The 20,477-nt window shown below is 36.0% G+C and overlaps 1 protein-coding gene across 1 annotated transcript; it reads left to right on the top strand.

Annotated features, from left to right (window-relative positions):
- The first annotated feature begins 14,055 nt into the window (after positions 1-14,055).
- Positions 14,056-15,862, top strand: LOC137407223 (dentin sialophosphoprotein-like). Its single transcript, XM_068093829.1, has 3 exons — positions 14,056-14,136; positions 14,525-15,623; positions 15,804-15,862. The coding sequence occupies exons 1-3, from the start codon at positions 14,056-14,058 to the stop codon at positions 15,860-15,862; spliced, it is 1,239 nt and encodes a 412-aa protein (XP_067949930.1).
- The last annotated feature ends 4,615 nt before the right edge of the window (positions 15,863-20,477 follow it).

The raw sequence follows: 20,477 nt of genomic DNA, 5'->3' as shown, positions 1-20,477 counted from the left end.
AGCTGAAAATTTAAAAATTGGGTTCATCTCTTATTTCTAATAAGAATCTTAACAGAAAGCTGAATAGAATCTTTAGTGTGATGTTTTTTAAATTTGAATAATTCTAATAAGAACCTAATAAAAAATTCACTACCAGGTAATACTAGATTTTGCAGGCGTTTGCGATATTGCATCATTGATAAAATATCAATTATAATGAGATACTTATGCGACAATTTGATTATTTACCATAATAACCATGATAGGATTAGTTCTTGTTCTTAATTAGCTTTTGTTTATAATTTTACAAAGAAGATTTTTTGAGGAAAGATATTTTTGAATACTATATGAGTGATCTTACTAAAGATTTTTTATAATGCTTATAGTCAGCAAGGTTATAAGAATACATACTGGTAGCAAAAGGCAGCAATTGGCAGCAAGAGGGTAATCAACTATCTGCGAATTAAAGATCATTTAATGTCTAATAAATTGAATTATCTATTAACGATGAAAATATAGACACTTAGTATATGTGAGTAAATTGGCCGATACATCCGCAAAAAATATTTGTGAAAACTATTTTAGAATGCTCAAACCTGGTGAAATCGAAAAAAAATCTGAAGTGGATGCACTGTAGCAATCGTATGTCATGCTGTTTTACAGACCTACATGCTGTCATGATTCTAAATGGTTCAGACTTGGTTTTTAGTGCTTGTTACGTGTACCACACAACCAAATGATATATTCATCAAAACTCTAAAAAATTTAAAAACACACACTATGGCAAACACTGTTGTGAAAATGCCGTGGCTTCATAAATAACAACCCAACTCAACTCATTATAGTTATGCTATTTATCTGAATGATTCTGTAAAGGACTTCTTTTATCAGAAGTATAATATATATATAGTATATATAGTATATATAGTATATATACATGTATACTATATATAAAACTGTTTCTTCACTCCAGTTAACCCACATAGGTGGTAATTTCAGCTCTAACTCTGGTCTCCTACCAAATACCTGGGAGTTTGAGCACCTGCCTCAAGATCTTAGCTGTTCCCAATAGCGCACTTTTCTGCAACTCACTTGAGTTGATTGCTGTCGGTATCTGGATAAGCCACATTTTATGCGCCGGTGTTATTGCGCCAGTGCCCCAATGACTATTGGAATTACAGTTGTTTTTACATCCCAAAATTTTTTCAGTCTCTTCTTCAAGAGGGAGATATTTCTCTACTTTTTCTTTGCTGGCTATATTGTAGTCATTTGGTACTGCTATATCTATTATCATGAGTGTTGATATATATATATATATATATATATATATATATATATATCTATATCTATATATATATACTCATATTTGAAAAAATATTAAGCAGAAAGTAAACTTTTAGTAATTAATTCGTGTGATGCGCTCACCAGACGCAGTTGGACTAAAATTGGACATATATATGTATATATTACTTATATAATAGTACTTATATATAGTATAAATATAAACATATATATTTATATATACATGTACTAGTAACCTGGTACTCTAGTGTGTCGTGAGAGATCATCAGTTTTCATGTCTATACATAGAATTACTCCAGAATGCCAGGAGAGGTTAATTAGTGCAGTTGTTGGTCTGCCATGCTGAAGGCTACGAGTTCAAATCTGGATGACGCATTTTTTTTTCTCAACGTTCAATCATGGACACGGCTCTTATTATAGTAAAGACTATTTAAAAGTAGTTACTTTCAACCCTTTTTATAGAATGAATGATCATATTTATAGAACATACAACTAAACAGGTGACATCTATGTGTTCTTCGGAAAACATATAAAATAATTTTGATAGAACCAACTCGTTATCAAAAGTACTTGAATCATTAAATTTTTAGCAAAAAGCTAGCTCAAGCTGCAATCCATGTTATGTTTGAATAATGACATTTGGTCAGAATGGACCGCTGAAGAGAGTGAGTCATCATTGTTGATTCAGAGGTGCTTTCTTTTGCCACTATCTTTGTTACTATTACGATTTTAAAAGCCGCTAGCTTAATGGCTCTGTTTATCGTGCATTTATTTACTAAGTTTCCATACAGTGACAGTATGGTGACACCTGTGTGTGACAGTATAGTGACACTTGTGTGTGACAGTATAGTGACACCTGTGTGTGACAGTATAGTGACACCTGTGTGTGACAGTATAGTGACACCTGTGTGTGACAGTATAGTGACACCTGTGTGTGACAGTATAGTGACACCTGTGTGTGACAGTATAGTGACACCTGTGTGTGACAGTATAGTGACACCTGTGTGCCAGTGTAGAAGTGGTACGCTTGGCCGACAAGCAGATCATGTTTCCATAAGGCGCCATAGTAGAGCGGAAATTATGCGACGCCTTGTGTCAACGAAAGTTTTTGCATAAGAAGCAACAGGAAAGGAAGACCTTTGTGCATGCATAAATGTGATGCTACTTTTATAACACAAAGATGGTGCATCGCATGTGCGTTTCGCTTCCAAACAGAGATACTGAATCACAACAGAGTGAGAGTGACACGGCTGTTTCCATGATAGCATTGCAGCGCCACATTTGAGTGTGTCGCTACGATGTCGCTGTATGGAACCCTAGTAATTATGGCATAGTTTGTTTATGAAACTTCCTTGGATAATCGGGTGAACAGCTCATCATTGAAGTTTTAGCTTCTGTAAATGTTTATTACTAACAAGTAACTACAAACCTGCAAATAAATTAAAATATGTATAAATAGTCTTTTAAGAGTTTTTTTTCTTCCTCGTGACTCCTAAAATATCGAATAAGGAGAGTCAACTAAAGTTCTAAAGCCTATTACAAACCCCACGTATATACTCATGCTATAGCTATTCTACATACACATGATGCCTTTCATATACATTCTTTGATATTTGACAATATAGTTTTTTTGTCGATATCAGCTGTCACATATTTTTTGCGATGAGAGGCCAGTGGTATCTGCGGTGCATTAAAGAGCCCCAACATGAGTAAATTGCACCAAACTTTCATCTTTTTGCAATAGAGAGCCCATGTTCAGCTGTAATGCAGTGCTGAGTTTCATGATGTAACCGATTAGTCACAGTTCCTGGTTGATGCAAATACAGCCACGAACCGACGTCGCGCCAAAAGATTTCAGAAATTAGATGGAGATATTTAGATTGTTACAATATGGAACTAATGAGACTATTAATAGTATGTTGTGTCTTGAAAGCAAATCAGCCCTGACAGTTTGACCTGATTGAGCCAGCGAGTAACTGTAATACCGTAGAGCAATAAATATGGTCGATAATTTGCGCAGACGAGGTTGAGTTATCTATTGTTGTGAGCTTGGCTCAGTTGTGGGTGTAGCTGTTACAGTTGTTAAAGAACATTAAAAATCGTATTTTGGTCATAAAAAGTAGTAGCATAAATCATGTAGGCCATATGTGTTGCTGCACATTCCAATTTACTAAAGATCTATTGCATAGAATATATTTTAATTTTTTTTGCAAATTTTAACAGCGAGTATCGTAAAAGTGTCAGGGATGAAAGAGTTTGTATGAAGCTTCTATTTTCCTTTCCTTAGTTTTAACACTTCAGTGACAAAATATGACATACTTGGCACTGTATGATTGACGTAAAGGTCATTTATAATCATAAATTGGGGTCCTATTAAAATTCATGAATGAAACTTGCGTGCTTTTGATTAAAACAATTATAAAACTCCGCAAGAAAATGATTGGAGAGTGATTGATGCCAAACTGACTTTGGTTTTCCATTTCCTGCCGATGGGCTCCAGCCTTTAGGAATGCAGTGTGCCGGTCTTAACTGCCTTGACAAAGGACAAAACTATTGCAGGAGCGTATCACACCGGAACACCTCATTTCAACATAATAAAGAAAACACTTTCGTAATAGATAGAAGCAATTCTAAATGATGAATGAATTGGAACTGGAAAATCCATAAATTACCAGACAATAAGGAGTTTTATGTTTCATCAGTTTGCAATGCTTTGTTAGGTCTGCAAACAAGTTCCACATCGTGTTGTATTGCACAGATCCGGTGCAAGCTGATTGCGTGTCTGATTCAGATGATAACTGTAATTTAGGTAAGGCGTACACGATTAGGTAGGGTGTACACGGTTAGGGAAAAAATGAAGCTTTTCGAAAGATACACACAAAAAACTTAGAAATTTGAAAATAAAATTTTATATGTTATTAAGTTTTTACTGCAGTTTTTTTATAATAAGTCAATGTTTCACTGTAACAGATCATATTAAATCAAAAGGTTGGATAACATCAGCAGACGATTTCGATAAGACTGAACCATAAACACAAAGGCGCTTCCAGATTCCATATGTGTAGAGGCTACGCGCTGATTCAATATCTGATGCAGATGATGACCACAATTTGGGTACGGTGGAAGGATGAAGATGATATCTATGAAATGGCCTATGAAATTATTCTCAAAGAGCAATAGGAGAGTAACTTTACAGTTAGACAGTATCAATAACATTATCATTTGATTAATTATCCGATATAATTTTGTAATTATACCATTAAAATGACTTTAATAATATCTATTACATATATACAGTAGACAGACAGCCTTAAAACATAAGTAGGCCGTTCCACGAACTTTTACGTTAAACAATAAGTAAAATATGTAAATGTAAATTGCCTAATCCATTCCATTCCAAACTCAACCTCTTGGCCTTTAAGATAAAAAAAATGAAACTCTAGTTTTTAATTTAATGACTGCACAGTAACTTTAGTATCACTAGTTTGTATCAACAACTCTTTCCTTTTTTCCTTGTCACTTCTAATGGTTTAGGGTCCATAAATATGGTAATTTCACTTGAAGGTTGACTTGCCACAAAATTCACATTACAGGTATTTGATATCAAAAGGTTCACCATGTCTTACTCTGTTGTATTGTAGGTGCAAAAATATGTGGAAATGTGATTACAATCTCTTAAAAGCTCAAAAACGAACAGTTAGTCGCAGCCGTCACAAAAACACAGTAGTTTGGAATCTATTTATTTGGCTGACGTACTCCAACAGTTTGGTTATTGTTTTGACACGTGATGTTATCAGGTGAATTTAAAGGCCAATAAAAGGATCGATATAAAACGTCTTGTAGCACTAGTTTATGACAAACACCTCGGGTTCTACCGGAAAGCCCGTATCAAATATAAATGCTCGTTGCTTTACAGTTTCATTTTGGCTTGGTCTAATCATCTAGTTGTAATCTGATCATGTGACCCACATTTTCTGCCAAATCGCGCGAACAGTTTCTGCAGCATTTTTCGACTATCACAGGTGACCAACAAGCTCTTCATGTTTATCAGAAGATGATATGCACTCCTTCGAGCTAAGGTTAAAAAATTAAACAAATTTTCAGTGTAGGTTTTGAGAAATCAGTGCTCAAATGACAGCTTTACAATTATGATGAAATAGACGCGTAAGGACAATACACATAGTTTTATTGAATGCTTGAAGTATATTTGAGTAAATATGTTGACAAATGAGGTTACATGAAAGTTTAGGCTGAACAGAGGCCCTCTTGTTCGACTACGTTCCCATGTGAGCCGCTTTGTAACTGGATTCCAACCTACGGCGTTTTCGCGATGGCTACGAACAACTGGTCATTTTTGAGCTTTTAAGAGCTTGTAATCAGATTTCCACATATTTTGCACCTTCAACACAGCAGAGTAAGACATGGTGAATTTGTTGATATCAAATAACTGTAATGTGAATTTTGTTACAAGTCAACCTTTAAGTTAAAAGGAGCGTACACCTTCATGTCAATTTAAACCGATTTTTCACTTTTTCTCTACACAGTAAAGTTCATGCTGCAAAGAAAAAAAAAAGAAAAGTTTCGTGCATGCCTAAAATGAAGTAAAAAGAAAAGTTTTTGTTTTAAAATAGTGGTATTTATCTGTCCATTTGTCTGAAATCAGGGTTAAAGGTTAGGGCAGAAGATTCGTTTTCTCTCCTAAATGTGGCAAGAGAACATGACCCTTTTAAAGTGAACTATAAAACTCTTGCTATTCAAATCAAACTTAAGAATTTGCACTGACTTAACACTTTGTTACATAAAATTTCTTAGGTAATACAAAGCAGAAATTTTACATACATAAATTCTTTGTGTTTAGTGAAATTTACAGAAATGGTGATTTACGTTATAGGGGCGTCTACTGTATGGTGTATATCACAGTGTATTTATATAGATACAGATAGTAATTGAAAATAGTTTTTCCTATAGTATGAAAAGACTGCCATAATGTGGCTAACAAAGAAATTATTTGGATCAAGACAAATACAAATAGAAGTTATCTTCTCAGTAATAACTAGTATTGAGATATTTATATACATGTACAGTATAGTACATATACAACCATTTTGATTGTTTAGGGTGGTTGACAGCATTTTTGTTATTAGTAGACTGGAGAATACATTTTATTTCTAATAAAGTTGGTTTGAAACATTATAGCTGTAGGAAAAGGTATTGGCTAGCTTCATTATAACTGTAGAAAGGGATTTTGGCGAGCTTCATTATAACTGTAGTAAAGAATTTGGCTAGCTTCATTATAACTGTAGCAAGGGATTTTGGTTGCATTTAAGAAAGAGTAACAGAGGTGAACTGTAAGAATTTTGCAAAAAACAATTACAGGATATACAGCTCTAGTCGATAATTTGTAACTATCAAATATTTTTTAGTGATTCAGAAGCTATTTGCATGAACAGTGGACGAGGTCAATGGTGAATGAGAGGGATGATCAATATTGGCAGATTATCAACATTCCATTTTACTTGCAATGGAATGTTGTTGCATTTCATTTTTGTTTATTTTGTAAATTAGATGTATTACTTCATTATTGACAACCAAATGCAGTAAATCTTTTGCTACTTTGCAGTTCAACTTTCTCACCTTTGCAGGGTTAAAAATGTTCTTAGAAATTTTAAAAATTAAAGAAAAAGAATGAAACAAAATTCAATTACATATATATATATATATATATACATATATATATATATACATATATATATACATCTCAAAGTTTGCCGTCTGTCGTCTGTTTTTTTATCTGTATGTCCAGCTATAGCTATTATTAGAATCTTAGAATTAAGAAGCATACTAAAAAAAATTTCATCTCAGACCCTTCTGTTTACCAGTCGGGCGCCATATCAATTAGGCTACAGAAATTGATTTGTTCGCTAGTCGATATACGTTTTGCTATATATGAGCAAATACCCAAAGGCTCCGCGTATTGCGCAGGGTGATTACGTAACATCATGCAGACGAATAGCTCTCATTAGCAAGCTTACTCAAATGATAAGTGGCAGGCAACTCCCATTACATCTCGTTGTTTATAAGCTTATTTTTAATACCCTGGCAACACCTGGAAGTACAGCTCGTAAAATATATAAATCTCTTTCATACTTTGGTTTAAGGAGCTGCCTCATCATTGTGATAGCATCCTTCATCATCAGCATCCTCTCTTTTCCTGCGTTGTTTTGTAACGTGTAAAAGTGCAAAGTGCTTGGGAAACCCTTCATCATGCCTCTTAAACAACCTTGACCCTCAAAATCTTCTAAATAACTTAAAAAAGAGTAAAATGCTTACAATTAATGACAAAATGACTTGATTAGATATGATAAAATCCTGGCAATAGCAAGGAAAGTAGTTTCTATGTCAAGGAATTTCACTTTTCACAGGGGAGGGGGTAAGGAGATATGTCCAACTATTAACACATGCACACTTTTTTGCATGTGTTGATAGTTAGACAGTCTACCAAAAGTACTAAATTTTAAAATTTTAGTTCCAATACTAATACACAATTGGCTATAATAGTGGCTGCTCTACTTTACCTGCGTATAGCGTATTGAGGCGATTGAACACCTGCATTGAGTTTGCCGTGAAATGTTGTTAATACTGTTTGTATTTGACAGCTTCGAAGCAGCAAACAACAATTCCTCTTTCCTGAAACGTAAAAAAAATTTGTATGATTAAATACGGTGCAAAGGTTCTGCCCCGAATGGTCCATGAGGAATATTTAACATTAGGTATATTACTTTTACTGACGATGAATGATCAGGCGCAATGTTTTCAGTTCCGCTGAGCATGGGGAGAAATCTTTGCCCGGGACTAAAAATATTCCCTAGACATTGACATTTCATCCGGGCTTCATGAAAAATGAATCGTGCCTACTTTTGAAGAAATGTTAATTCCCCTTCATTACGTGATTATCTTCATAATAAAAATTTGAAGCTTAAATTATAACATTGCAAAATCTCTTAATTGTTTCCATGATTCCTAGCTTAAACGCATGAATGCCTTGCCATGAAGCTGCCTCAAGTATGGATGCGCATTGACATAGTGAACTGACTTAGTTAACTGTGCTGATGCTGAAATGAGAAATACACGTGTCTGTAGAAACTGTTGTTACAGCTTATAGAGAGATAGGTCTGTGATATACTTATATATCAGCTTTAACTGTGTTTGCTATATTGGTTTCCGTTGTTCGTCTCTCTCGATCATCCATAGTAATTGATTTCCTTCATTAATTCTGAATAACGTTAAAATGTTGGGTATAATAACTAAACTCTTTCAACTCTGTAATATAACATCGAGATTACGTAATATATCAAGAGTGTGGGACTATCAGGCTGTTATTTAAGGGTTTACAGTAAACTACTTGAACAAATTCTAAAATTTGTACATATCAAAATCATTCACTGCTGCTCTCACTTGGAAATACTCTCTATTGTCGCCCCATACAATAATCTTTTATCAATGATCAGTGAATAATGATTACATTTTATTATGATGATGCAATAGACCCTTTTCGTGGGACGTTAGACCGAAGCCTTGTACACACAGTATGTCTAGGGTGCCTTTTCGTTGCAATTCACGGACCATTTGGCATCAGTGGGGTACGCGGATAAGCCGAGAAACATTGCACCTGTCAAGCTTTCTCGATATTTCGCAGTGCATCTGTGATAGTCAGTGCAACATGCATCCCTTCGGCGATAGTGATTGGTTGTTTGGAGCTGTATATTCCTCTCCATGATATTTGCTGCGAGACTGGTATTTTATCGTTTCAAGGACCTCATTCCACAATGAAAGCATTCTGCTACAGACTATTAGCTGATGCAAACATAGATGGGTTTGTGATAGTGTGAACAGTGTTACACAGACAATCACTGATGTAGCGTAGGTTTAATGCTGATGTACTGTGTACTGCCCCATCCTAAAGATGAACTTACACAAAATTTTAGTAGATTTTATCAGAAATTATCGATATTTTTCAATCATTTGTGATTGTTTTTGATGTTTGAGGTGATCTGACTGCCAGGATGTTTCAAGATTAAAATCAACAAAACTTGATTGCAGTTAAAATGTCCAGATCGAGCCAAAGTGGATTTAAGAAATCTATAGTTGCAAATAGACAGACGGAATAGCTACTCAGAATGCTGTAACTTCAACGTATAGCCCGTACTAACTGTAGCAATGATAGCAACTAGTGACATCATTTGGCACGTTTCTTTTTGCTGAGTGTTTTAACCACAAACAAAATTTGTCAATTTTAATCTTGAAACATCCTGGTAGTCAGATCACCTCAAACATCACAAATGATAGAAAAATTATCAATAATTTTTAATGAAAATTATTAAAAATTTTATAGCAGGTGCATCTTTAAGCCTTCAACAAGACGAAGTACAAAGGACAATATTTTATTATCAGCTGATTCAGGAAAGCAATATGAAACTGGAAAATGCAAGTTTTCCATTATGCCCTTTTAGGCTTGTGAATAGAAAATGTAACGAAAAATGTGGATCAAGCTTAACTTGAGTTGACAGAAGTTTAGAAACTCATAGAACTATGCCAGATCAACATATGTAAAAATTAATTTATTCCGCTGTGCAAAAATCAGCTTTTAATAAAATATTTTTTTATAAAAAACCCGAAAATGATATTTTTCATCAAAAGCAAGGTCAGATGGTATGGGTGTCAGAAAGCAGCATTTTAGTGACAAATCTAAAAGGGTTACCAACAGTTAACATTGCTGCTTTTAGCAATGAGTATAGCAGCGATAGCAGAACAGCAAGCTTACAATTTCACCTACCCAACTCACTAAATAAAATGGTCAACCTTCAGACTAATATATAGTTACTATATTTATGATAAATTTTGAGACTGGAAAAGGATATGAGTAAAAGGCCACCAAAGTGTTTTTCTGGTTGGAAGAAACAGTAAAGCTAGCTAGTAGCTCTCGAGGATGAGCCACAGTAGAAGTTAATTGTATATCAACTCAAAAGATTTAGGTAAACGGCACCTGCAGTATCTAGTAGGGATAGCAGTTATAGCTATCCCTGCTAGATCAAACAGAGCTATTAGCTCAGTTACAAATTAGGCCTGGTTAACATTGTTCTGTTCGCGTCTGAGATACTATTCCAGATACTTTGGAATGTTTGAACTTCATTAAGATATGCTGCCTATTTTAGTTGAAAAGTTTATGATTGGATGGTAGATGGAGTCTCTCTATTATTACTTCTATACCTTGCTGTGTACACCTTCATTTTTATATATACATATCTCAATGTTGGTCGTCCGTCGTTGTATATATCCATCAATAGCTATTAAAACGTTGGAATAAAGAATCAACAAAGCAGAAGATTTGATCCCGGAACCTCCCATTCACCAGTCCCACACCTTACTAACTAAGCCACACAAACTTAATAGAAATTGCTAGGCAATATATGTCACTATATGGGAGCAAATAGGATATAGATCTGAGATACATGAACTTCGTTAAGATATGCTGCCTATTTTAGTTGAGAAGTTTATGATTGGATGGTAGATGGAGTCTCTCTATTATTTCTTCAATACCTTGCTGTGTACACCTTCATGTTTATATATAATAACCTCCAACCTACCGCCCACCAACCCCTCTCCTGTAAGCGCCTGCTTAAGCGCCCGCACCCTGATGATACAGTAGTCTCTCACTTTTCGGGCGTAATTGGGACCGTGCCCAGCGATAAGAAAAAATCGGCAAAATAGAAACTGGTTTCTAAAGTCGCATAGTTCATTGGACAGATTTGAGAGTCATCGGCATTTAAGAGGCGTGATGGAGGGCGTCACAATACGTAACAGGAAAATTGCGGACTGCGACGGCACAATGATGCTTGCTGAAGAATCTCACTGGGCCAGAGAATGAGAGATATTTATATATTTAAGGTATTTTATTTTTGTATGTCATCTTTTTTAATTTTCTATCTTTTAAAACATATTTTTAACCCCGATAACTATTAAAACCACAAAAGGTAAACCATGAAAGAGTGATTACTGTATTCTGACATGTTAATTTCCACTTTAGCTTCGTGCTCTCACAACACACTCCTTGTTGTACAGTACACAGCCCTCACTCCTTGTTGTACAGTACACCGCCCTCACTCCCACTTAAACATACCAAAGCAGGTGGTTGTTTATTTAGCCTATAGCTTTCAACGTGTTTACTTTGGAACTAGAATAATTTAGATATGTAGAAACAATAGTAGACAGGTGAATAGGTGTGTAAGGATTGACAGTCATTGGCAAGTGCTACAGTTGCCTCTCATCAGTTTCTGGCAAGCCTGTTGTCAAACAAATATAGTGAGTCACTCTGTGACAAGACATAGCTTTGCTTGATGCCTGCCCTGCCTGCCTCAGTCGATTCACTCTCTGCCGTTTTACCTATTAAACTTTGCACATAGCTACATTTTCTAGCGCCACGCTGTACAGGAGGTGGAAGAGTGCGCTGACTCGCGCCGCCTAGTAATATGGAAAAAATAAATGGGAGGATTTGATTGACTTGCCGAAAGTTGAGATTGAGATCCAAATAATATTATTATTTTTAATTGTTTTGTTGTACAAATCCTTTGACTAAATAAAGCATTGCTTAAATAAAACAACAATTAATGCAAAAATAATAAGCTCATACCATAATTTGATTTAGACTCTTCAAACGAAAGTTAGCCGCTAGACAACGCTTGCACACTGGGAATTTTAGTATTTTTGCTTACTTTAGAGTTGCTTTCCTGAGCAGTCTGAAATAACTTGTTTGTTGTTACAGTCTGCAAAACTGTTGGAAATTTATTACATGAATATATGTGTTTCAAGCTACGTATATACATCAATTTGCAAGATCATTTACAAAACTGTATCAAATGTTAGTTAATATTTTTAGCGCCCATCAATATATTTTCATGCTTTTGGTTGGAAACAGCCTACAGCATTAAGATGCCATTGCAGCAACTTTGCTATATAGTAGTATATTACTATTTATTGCACAATTACTCACCCCAATAGATAAGGTACAATTGATGACTTTCAAATTTTTTTGTTTCATGGTCTAATTTGCTCTGAATGACCTTGACCAGCGTAGATAAAGTTAATATCTACCTAAAACTTACATAACTATTTACATATCTGTAGTAACTCTGCCTTCTCGCTGTTCTCCTTCTTTATATCTTGATCATGTTTAAAATATTATAGCTGCCGTTTACCCAAAAGGTGCAAAGTTCCCAAAATTCCAAAAGAATGCGCACAAGCGGACAAATCTTTAGGTAACATTAAAATTTTAATTTACAAAATTGGTAAATAACAAAAAGTACTTCAAAATTTAATTAGAAAATGTGATGACCACTAAAAATATTTTAGTGATAGAGAGTGGGAAGATAACTGCTCAGTTACAAATTAGGCCTGGTTAACATTGTTCTGTTAGCGTCTGAGATACTATTCCAGATACTTTGTAACACTTTAATTTCATTAAGATATGCTGTCTACTTTAGTTGAGAAAAGTTTATGATTAGATCGTGGATGGAGTCTCTCTATTATTACTTCTATACCTTGCTGTGTACACCTTCATGTTTATATATATACATGTATATCTCAATGTTGGTCGTTCGTCGTTGTATATATCCATCAATAGCTATTAAAACGTTGGAATAAAGAATCAACAAAGCAGAAGATTTGATCTCGGAACCTCCCATTCACCAGTCCCACACCTTACTAACTAAACCACACAAACTTAATAGAAATTGCTAGGCAATATATGTCACTATATGGGAGCAAATAGGCTACCGCTTTAGATCATGACGAAAAGTGATGGCGTAACGTCATGAGAAACGGTAGCTCTTATCAGTAAACTTACACAAATTGTTCATTGGCATTGTGCCAGGCTAATAGCAATTGGCAGGCAACTCTCATTACCTCTCATTGTTTATAAACTGATTTTTAATACTTGGGCAACGCCGGGTAGCACAGCTAGTGTTTATATAATACCATAAATGCTTTATTTTAAAAGTTTTCTTTGCTACCAGCCACTTTAGTGTGAGAAAATAAATACCATAATTGTAAGTGACATGTGCGTACATTGAGAGGATATGCTCACATTGAGCTGACATAATCACATCAAACTGACATGCCCACACTGAGCTGAAATGTTCACGTAAAGCTGATAAGGCATCCCGATGAGGTCTTCATCTAAAGTAAACTTTAAATTTGAAGCTATCTCAAATAACTGCTAACTTGAATGCATTTTATGGTTAAAACGTTAACGCATATCTAGCGAAAGCAATAGTTTCTTGTTGTCTTATTATTCATAGAAGACTCATATGTTAATGATCTCATGAGCTCATAGAAGGATGGATCCACATGTTTAATATCTTGTATGCAAAGGCTCAGATTTGAAAAGGGATTACGAACGATAGCACTAGACTGAATTCAATTAATGTTTCATTTCGTTACCATTTAGCTTAAAATAAACTAATAAAACGGCTATTCTATTGCGCAATATTGCCCTGTTGCTATTCACATGTAAAATTTATGAATATGTCAATAATTGGTGAAAATAAAATGTGTTTTATTTGAGTAGAGTAAGGTTGTACTTATTAAACTAGTCCAATGTTAATAACCTTCGGGACCAGGTAATGGCAAATGCTAGAGACAAGACTTGCCCATAGAATAAACATTATGGCGAGATCATTTCGTTTTAGACAATAATGATTTATAATGCTGCCGGTAATAATGGTAGACTACCATATCTGTGTTTGTCTGCAAAAAGAAGATAACGAGAGAAAAAAGCACATTCTACTGCCTTCTCTGGCTGTTTGTTAACTTTGTAAGGAGTTGTCAACTGTGAACAATATATCGTTTTTAGAGATGACATCTTATGACCAGGGTTTGGTACTCTGTCTTTCAGTTGTATCAAAGTATGGTGCACAGGCTAAGATTTCTTAAAAAACTGAAATTGAGGCTACATACATCTTGATACTATAGAAAGTCAGTTTGTGATCAGAAAATCAGATAATCAGAAGTTACAATTATGGTGATAATCCTAAAAATGAGTAATCTGCACGTCTTACAAACCGCTAAGATAAAAAAACAAAAAATTTAACTCCATGACTTGGCCGAAAAAACTAGTTATGAAATTCCTTTTTTTACCCTTCAGACCTCAACTGATTGTGGTCTGAACAACAAGAAGATTACGCATTAGACTGCAGACAGTACAGACAGTACAGACAGTACAGACGGTACAGACGGTACTGACGGTACAGACGGTACAGATAGTACAGACGGTACAGACAGTACAGACGGTACAGACGGTACAGACGGTACAGACGGTACAGACGGTACAGACGGTACAGACGGTACAGACGGTACAGACGGTACAGACGGTACAGACGGTACAGACGGTACAGACGGTACAGACGGTACAGACGGTACAGACGGTACAGACGGTACAGACGGTACAGACGGTACAGACGGTACAGACGGTACAGACGGTACAGACGGTACAGACGGTACAGACGGTACAGACGGTACAGACGGTACAGACGGTACAGACGGTACAGACGGTACAGACGGTACAGACGGTACAGACGGTACAGACGGTACAGACGGTACAGACGGTACAGACGGTACAGACGGTACAGACGGTACAGACGGTACAGACGGTACAGACGGTACAGACGGTACAGACGGTACAGACGGTACAGACGGTACAGACGGTACAGACGGTACAGACGGTACAGACGGTACAGACGGTACAGACGGTACAGACGGTACAGACGGTACAGACGGTACAGACGGTACAGACGGTACAGACGGTACAGACGGTACAGACGGTACAGACGGTACAGACGGTACAGACGGTACAGACGGTACAGACGGTACAGACGGTACAGACGGTACAGACGGTACAGACGGTACAGACGGTACAGACGGTACAGACGGTACAGACGGTACAGACGGTACAGACGGTACAGACGGTACAGACGGTACAGAAAGTACAGACGGTACAAACAGTACAAACAGTACAGACAGTACAGGCAGTACAGACAGTACAGACAGTACAGGCAGTACAGAAAGTACAAACAGTACAAACACTACAGACAGTACAGACAGTACAAACAGTACAGACAGCACAGACAGTACAGACAGTACAAACAGTACAGACAGTACAGACAGTACAGACAGTACAGGCAGTGCAGGCAGTACAGACAGTACAGACAGTACAGACAGTACAGCCAGTACAGGCAGCACAGACAGTACAGGCAGTACAGACAGTACAGACAGTACAGATAGTACAGACAGTACAAACAGTACAGACAATACATACAGTACATACAGTACAGACAGTACAGACAGTACATACAGTACATACAGTACAGACAGTACATACAGTACAGACAGTACTCGCTGTAATTCAGTGACGCTTTTCTGGCACTTAACAGCTGTGGTTAACTAGGACAGTCTAGTCAAATGATATGTAGGTACTGGTGTCAGGCATGAGCCTGAGCTAATGAGCATACCAGCTTGGGGTGGCCGCTAGACCGCCCCACCAATAATTGAGCTTAACATTAAAATGCTATACTAATTGTATTATTAAATATTATTTAAAACATTAAAACAACCATCACATTATCATAACACAAGATTAAAAATAGTCACTACATTGCATTTGCAGCAGAGTTCATTGTTTTTCGGCGCTTGCCGACAGAAAATTTTAGTATTTTTTCATAGGTTTTGTTTCAATGTCTGTTAGTAAGGAACTGCTGTATGAAAGGTAGTAGAGTGGTTGATGTTAGATTTGAAGGGCTGTGAATATATTATCAACAGAAACAAATTGTAAGGAATAGTATAACATGAGTCATTATCAAAATATGCTTTGCATTACAATTTATTTGTAACACAAAACCTTCAGAGAAATTAAACAAAGTTTTTGAACAAGAATAATATACACTGCTGAAAAGCATTTGTAGCAGAGGGTAGCAAAACTCAACATCTCATAATAAATTGTTTGTCATAGAACTGTATGACCCTCCATCTATTCCTAATTTTTGTCAGTGCCTCTCTTGAATCCAGTTAAAGTAGGAGGAACTGTACTATTGCAGTTTCAAACAACTGTCTATTTTAAAAGTTCATTGGCAACCTTCAAATTTTAAAACATTTTAAGAATTTTGAAAATTGAAAAAAAGTTTGGATTTTTGAAAAGTAAACACTATACAATGTTCAAGTATCAACTTTCGAGCTGCAGACGAGTATAAATCTACCAGAGAACAAATGTACGTGTGCACAGACAGATAATAGGTGCGTAGGTACAGAGATACGGCGTACAGACATACAAAGGGCCAACGTGCAGTTGTACAGACATACAGAGGTACAGACAAACAGATGCACAAATTTTCAAATGTGCAGACATACATATGTACAAATGTGTACATGTAGAGACATACATAGTTAGAGGTTTGGACGTGCTTCTGTACAGATACAGTTGTACAGATGTACAAGTTCACAAATTTACCGAAAAATAGGCATTTAGACAACAGACATTAAAAAAATCTACTGTTGCTACATAGCTCACTAGATGACATGCTAGATTGATGTTAACTACGAAAGCCAAGGCCTGGGGCACCCCTGGAGCATCCATGAAACAGTTCTGGGGCAATCCTTGAGCAGTCCTGGTACTGTCTGGTACACGCTCAAGAATCACTGCTGATGGGCGGCTTTTTATAAAAAAAATTTAGCCCTGTTTATTGCTCTTGATTTTATAAGGTAGCTCTGTCTACCAGCCTGTTCCATATTTGTTTGTTATCTTGATTAAAATACCAAACCGCTCTCCGTGTGCATGTATAATAATATGTATAATAAGTGCATGTATGCTTGCTAAAACAGTGTGAAACTAAACAAATTCATATTGCATATTCATACATTCCATATATAGCATATGTTACATTCATATATATTGCATATATATACAGTATTTTTAGTATGTTGTCATGAGCAAACCACTAAGGTACACTATAAAAACGTGAAAGCAGTTGGAAAGCTTATCAATTTTGGCACTAGTCTCTAGAATATATGTTTATCCTTTTTTGAGAGGAATGACTGTATAACTGTTGATATTATATTGTCATTCCAATGAGATTATCAGGCAGGAAAACGCATGTGATGGATACCTCACCTCGCAAGCAGCTCTGGAATGTATGAAACATCAGCATTAAGAGAAAAACAGATAATGGTAAACAAATTTACCATAGAAGTTTACCATAGTTTGGTATCACTACTTTGGTTATGTGATTTCATCATCTTTCCTGCTTTGGCAACAGTGGTATCAGCTGGTATGCGCTGTCACTCAGTAACTGACTCATTTAGCACCATATTTTGGTCTCTGCTCTAATTGAGTCATGAATGATACAATGAGACAAATGACAAATTGTATTCTTTTTTCATAAACATTATAAGGTGTGCTCATTGAAAGAGAAGGTCTTAAATTTTATACACAGTCATACCTTGATATATGAAGTTATTCTGTTTTGATATTTGCTTTGTATGTTGAAATTGTTGTACGTTAGAGCAAACATTCTTATAAGAATGCATTGGATTTCAGTTAATCAGTTATAGAGCTCAATAATAATGATAGATACTTGAGTAATTACGTGTAATTAGTAAATATAAAAAGAAACTTTATTTGTAAAAACTAAAGTAATTATGTAATCATCAGTAAAAAGAACTTATTATTATTATTCTATCTCAGAGGTACGTGGACAGCAGGTAAGTTCATTTAGGCGTAAGTTCAGAAGTAAAGCGAGTATTAAAAATACAGTGAAATATACTCTAACTTACACAAGATGTAGTTTAACATACTTTAGTTTTTCTACTTTTTATTACTTTTACATTTTATTTTTAATCATTACAAGCTTTACAATAATTACCTACAAAATGACAATAGTTTGATAAATTTCAAGCTAAATTTGTCAGAAAATAAACCTATGTGATATGTTGAGACCAATATTTGCACAAGTCTTATGTTGTAATTAGAAGAATTTGCATGTTGAGGTTTTCATATACAATGTTTTCATGACGCGTATGATTCGCAAATTTGAGCCAATTTACCAATCCGCTAGTTTTGCGATTCGCAAAACTTTATCGAATCCATTGTGCTTGTGAATTAGAGAAACAGTACCGATGCGCGTGATGCGTGTCATGGAAACATAGTAATAGAAGAGCAGTGGCTGTGTGAGGCCTTACCCTAGGACACTTATGTACAGACGGCTCCTAACCTATGAACGAGTTACATTCCGAACGATTGTTCGTAAGGTGAATTTGTTCGTAGGTTGCTTCAGTGCTATAGTTTGTACTATAATTTATGTCTAAGGCCTATATAAGTATATTGAAGGTTTATATAAGTAGGTTTAAGGCTTGTATAAGTAACCTGTATTGGTTTGTACTGAACAAAATATTTAATAAAATGGAGATAATACTTTGGTGGATGCCGGGCCATGACACTGCATTTCTTATTTAGTGTATGTCTTGTCCTTTTTATTACATTGTCGTTTTAATCGTTATGCTATCACTTATCGTTGTTGTCTTATTTTTTTGTATGTGTTGTCCTTTTATTATATCATTGTTTCACTCGTTATGCTATTGTTATATCTGACATCCCATCATAACACTATCACTTATCGTCACTTATATTGTTGTCATACCAATGCACAAGCGGTCCTATTTATTCACCTTGTCAGCCGGTGTTCTTACTGTTTGCCGCTAGCCGGAACGGTTGATATTATTGTATATAAAAGAGCGCGCTCACTTAGTTGAGCAGATAGCCATACGCTCCTCGGCTAGTGAAATTTCCTTCGCTAATAAAAAGCTGAATGAAACTACACGCACTCTCTTCTCTTTATTTATTAGTCTAGATCGTGCCAAGTAAAGGCCGGCAAATTCCCTTACAATATGTACAGTAAAAATGAAAAAATTCTTTGCGCACTGGAGATACGTTCACGCACTTATGCACTGCAACGAACTGGGCAGAGAAAGGTGGATGCTGGGTGGTGCTTCTGAGTAGTGTCTATTTCCGCCGCTAATACGTCGGTAATACCGTCGGTATTAGCGGCGGACACACGCGCAGACCTGTTCGTATGTACCAGTTGTTCGTAACTCGAATGTTCGTAAGTAGGGAACCGTCTGTATTCGCCTCATCAAACTTTCGCATTTTCGCGGAGTCATCCTCTTGCGAAAATTTCATGTGCGAAACTAAACTATTATAATGAATGAGCGAAAATGCAAAATTAAATAGCTTTGTTCATTGATCCATCCCAACCGAGCCGTTGGAACGTTCACTGAGCCGTCCCAACTTTTTAGGAACTTTCCGTGGCTAAGTACAGTCAAACTCGGATAACTCACCCTCGGATAAAATGTAACATTTCATCTCAAACACAAGGTTAACTCGAACGGATTTGTTTGGTCCGTTCCAATGCAATGATAAATTGCTTCAGATAACTCGACCTCAACATCATTTATTCGAAAAGTTATTTGCCCAACGGCTATGGAGAAGATTTTTATCGCTGTAGAATATCGCTTTATTCGAAGCCATAGAGACAAACATCAACTTTTAGTAGTTCTTAGGCGTCATTATTATCATCATCAGTGGCAAAATATTCTTGTTAACAACTTTTATAAAGGTTTGCAAAATATCAAGTTTTACTAAACATCCGCTTGGCCATGTCCCATCGAAAGCGTGGAAACCTCCGTATGAACTTAAAATAAAATAGGCAAAATTGATCTTTGTTAAAACGCTCAAAAGAAAAAGATGTATTTTTTCTGAGCATTTTAACTGCGGTCAAGTTTTGCCTATTTTAATTTAAAAATGTCTCGTCGGTCACATCACCTAAAACAAAACAAATCTCAAAAAATAGAAAAATGTTGATACTTTCCGATAAAATTTTTAAAAACTTCACACAAGAGGCCCGGCTGAGGCCCTACATAAGAAAAACCTGTTGGGGGCTTACACCGCCCCCTCAACACCCCCAGGTGTTCATAACTAGTCGCCTAAGATTAGCCGCCCCAAATTGTAACCAGTGAATATAGGCCTGCGGTGAACTGAACCTGAGGAATCTAACTATGTTTGTTCCACTGGATTTATTTTCACATCACTATATTTTCGC

This window comes from Watersipora subatra, chromosome 10, assembly GCF_963576615.1.
Source record: "Watersipora subatra chromosome 10, tzWatSuba1.1, whole genome shotgun sequence".
In the NCBI taxonomy this organism is placed as follows: Eukaryota; Metazoa; Bryozoa; class Gymnolaemata; order Cheilostomatida; family Watersiporidae; genus Watersipora; species Watersipora subatra.
Note: the sequence above shows the minus strand (reverse complement) of the source record. Positions and strands in the feature narration are given on the sequence as shown.

Excerpts from the sequence above, each read along its gene's own strand:
- LOC137407223 (XM_068093829.1), top strand. The coding sequence starts at position 14,056 with ATGGTAGACTACCATATCTGTGTTTGTCTGCAAAAAGAAGATAACGAG. Across the intron at positions 14,137-14,524 it reads TTCTACTGCCTTCTCTGGCT|ACTGCAGACAGTACAGACAG; the intron begins GTTTGTTAACTT and ends ATTACGCATTAG. Across the intron at positions 15,624-15,803 it reads CAGTACAGATAGTACAGACA|GTACTGGTGTCAGGCATGAG; the intron begins GTACAAACAGTA and ends AATGATATGTAG.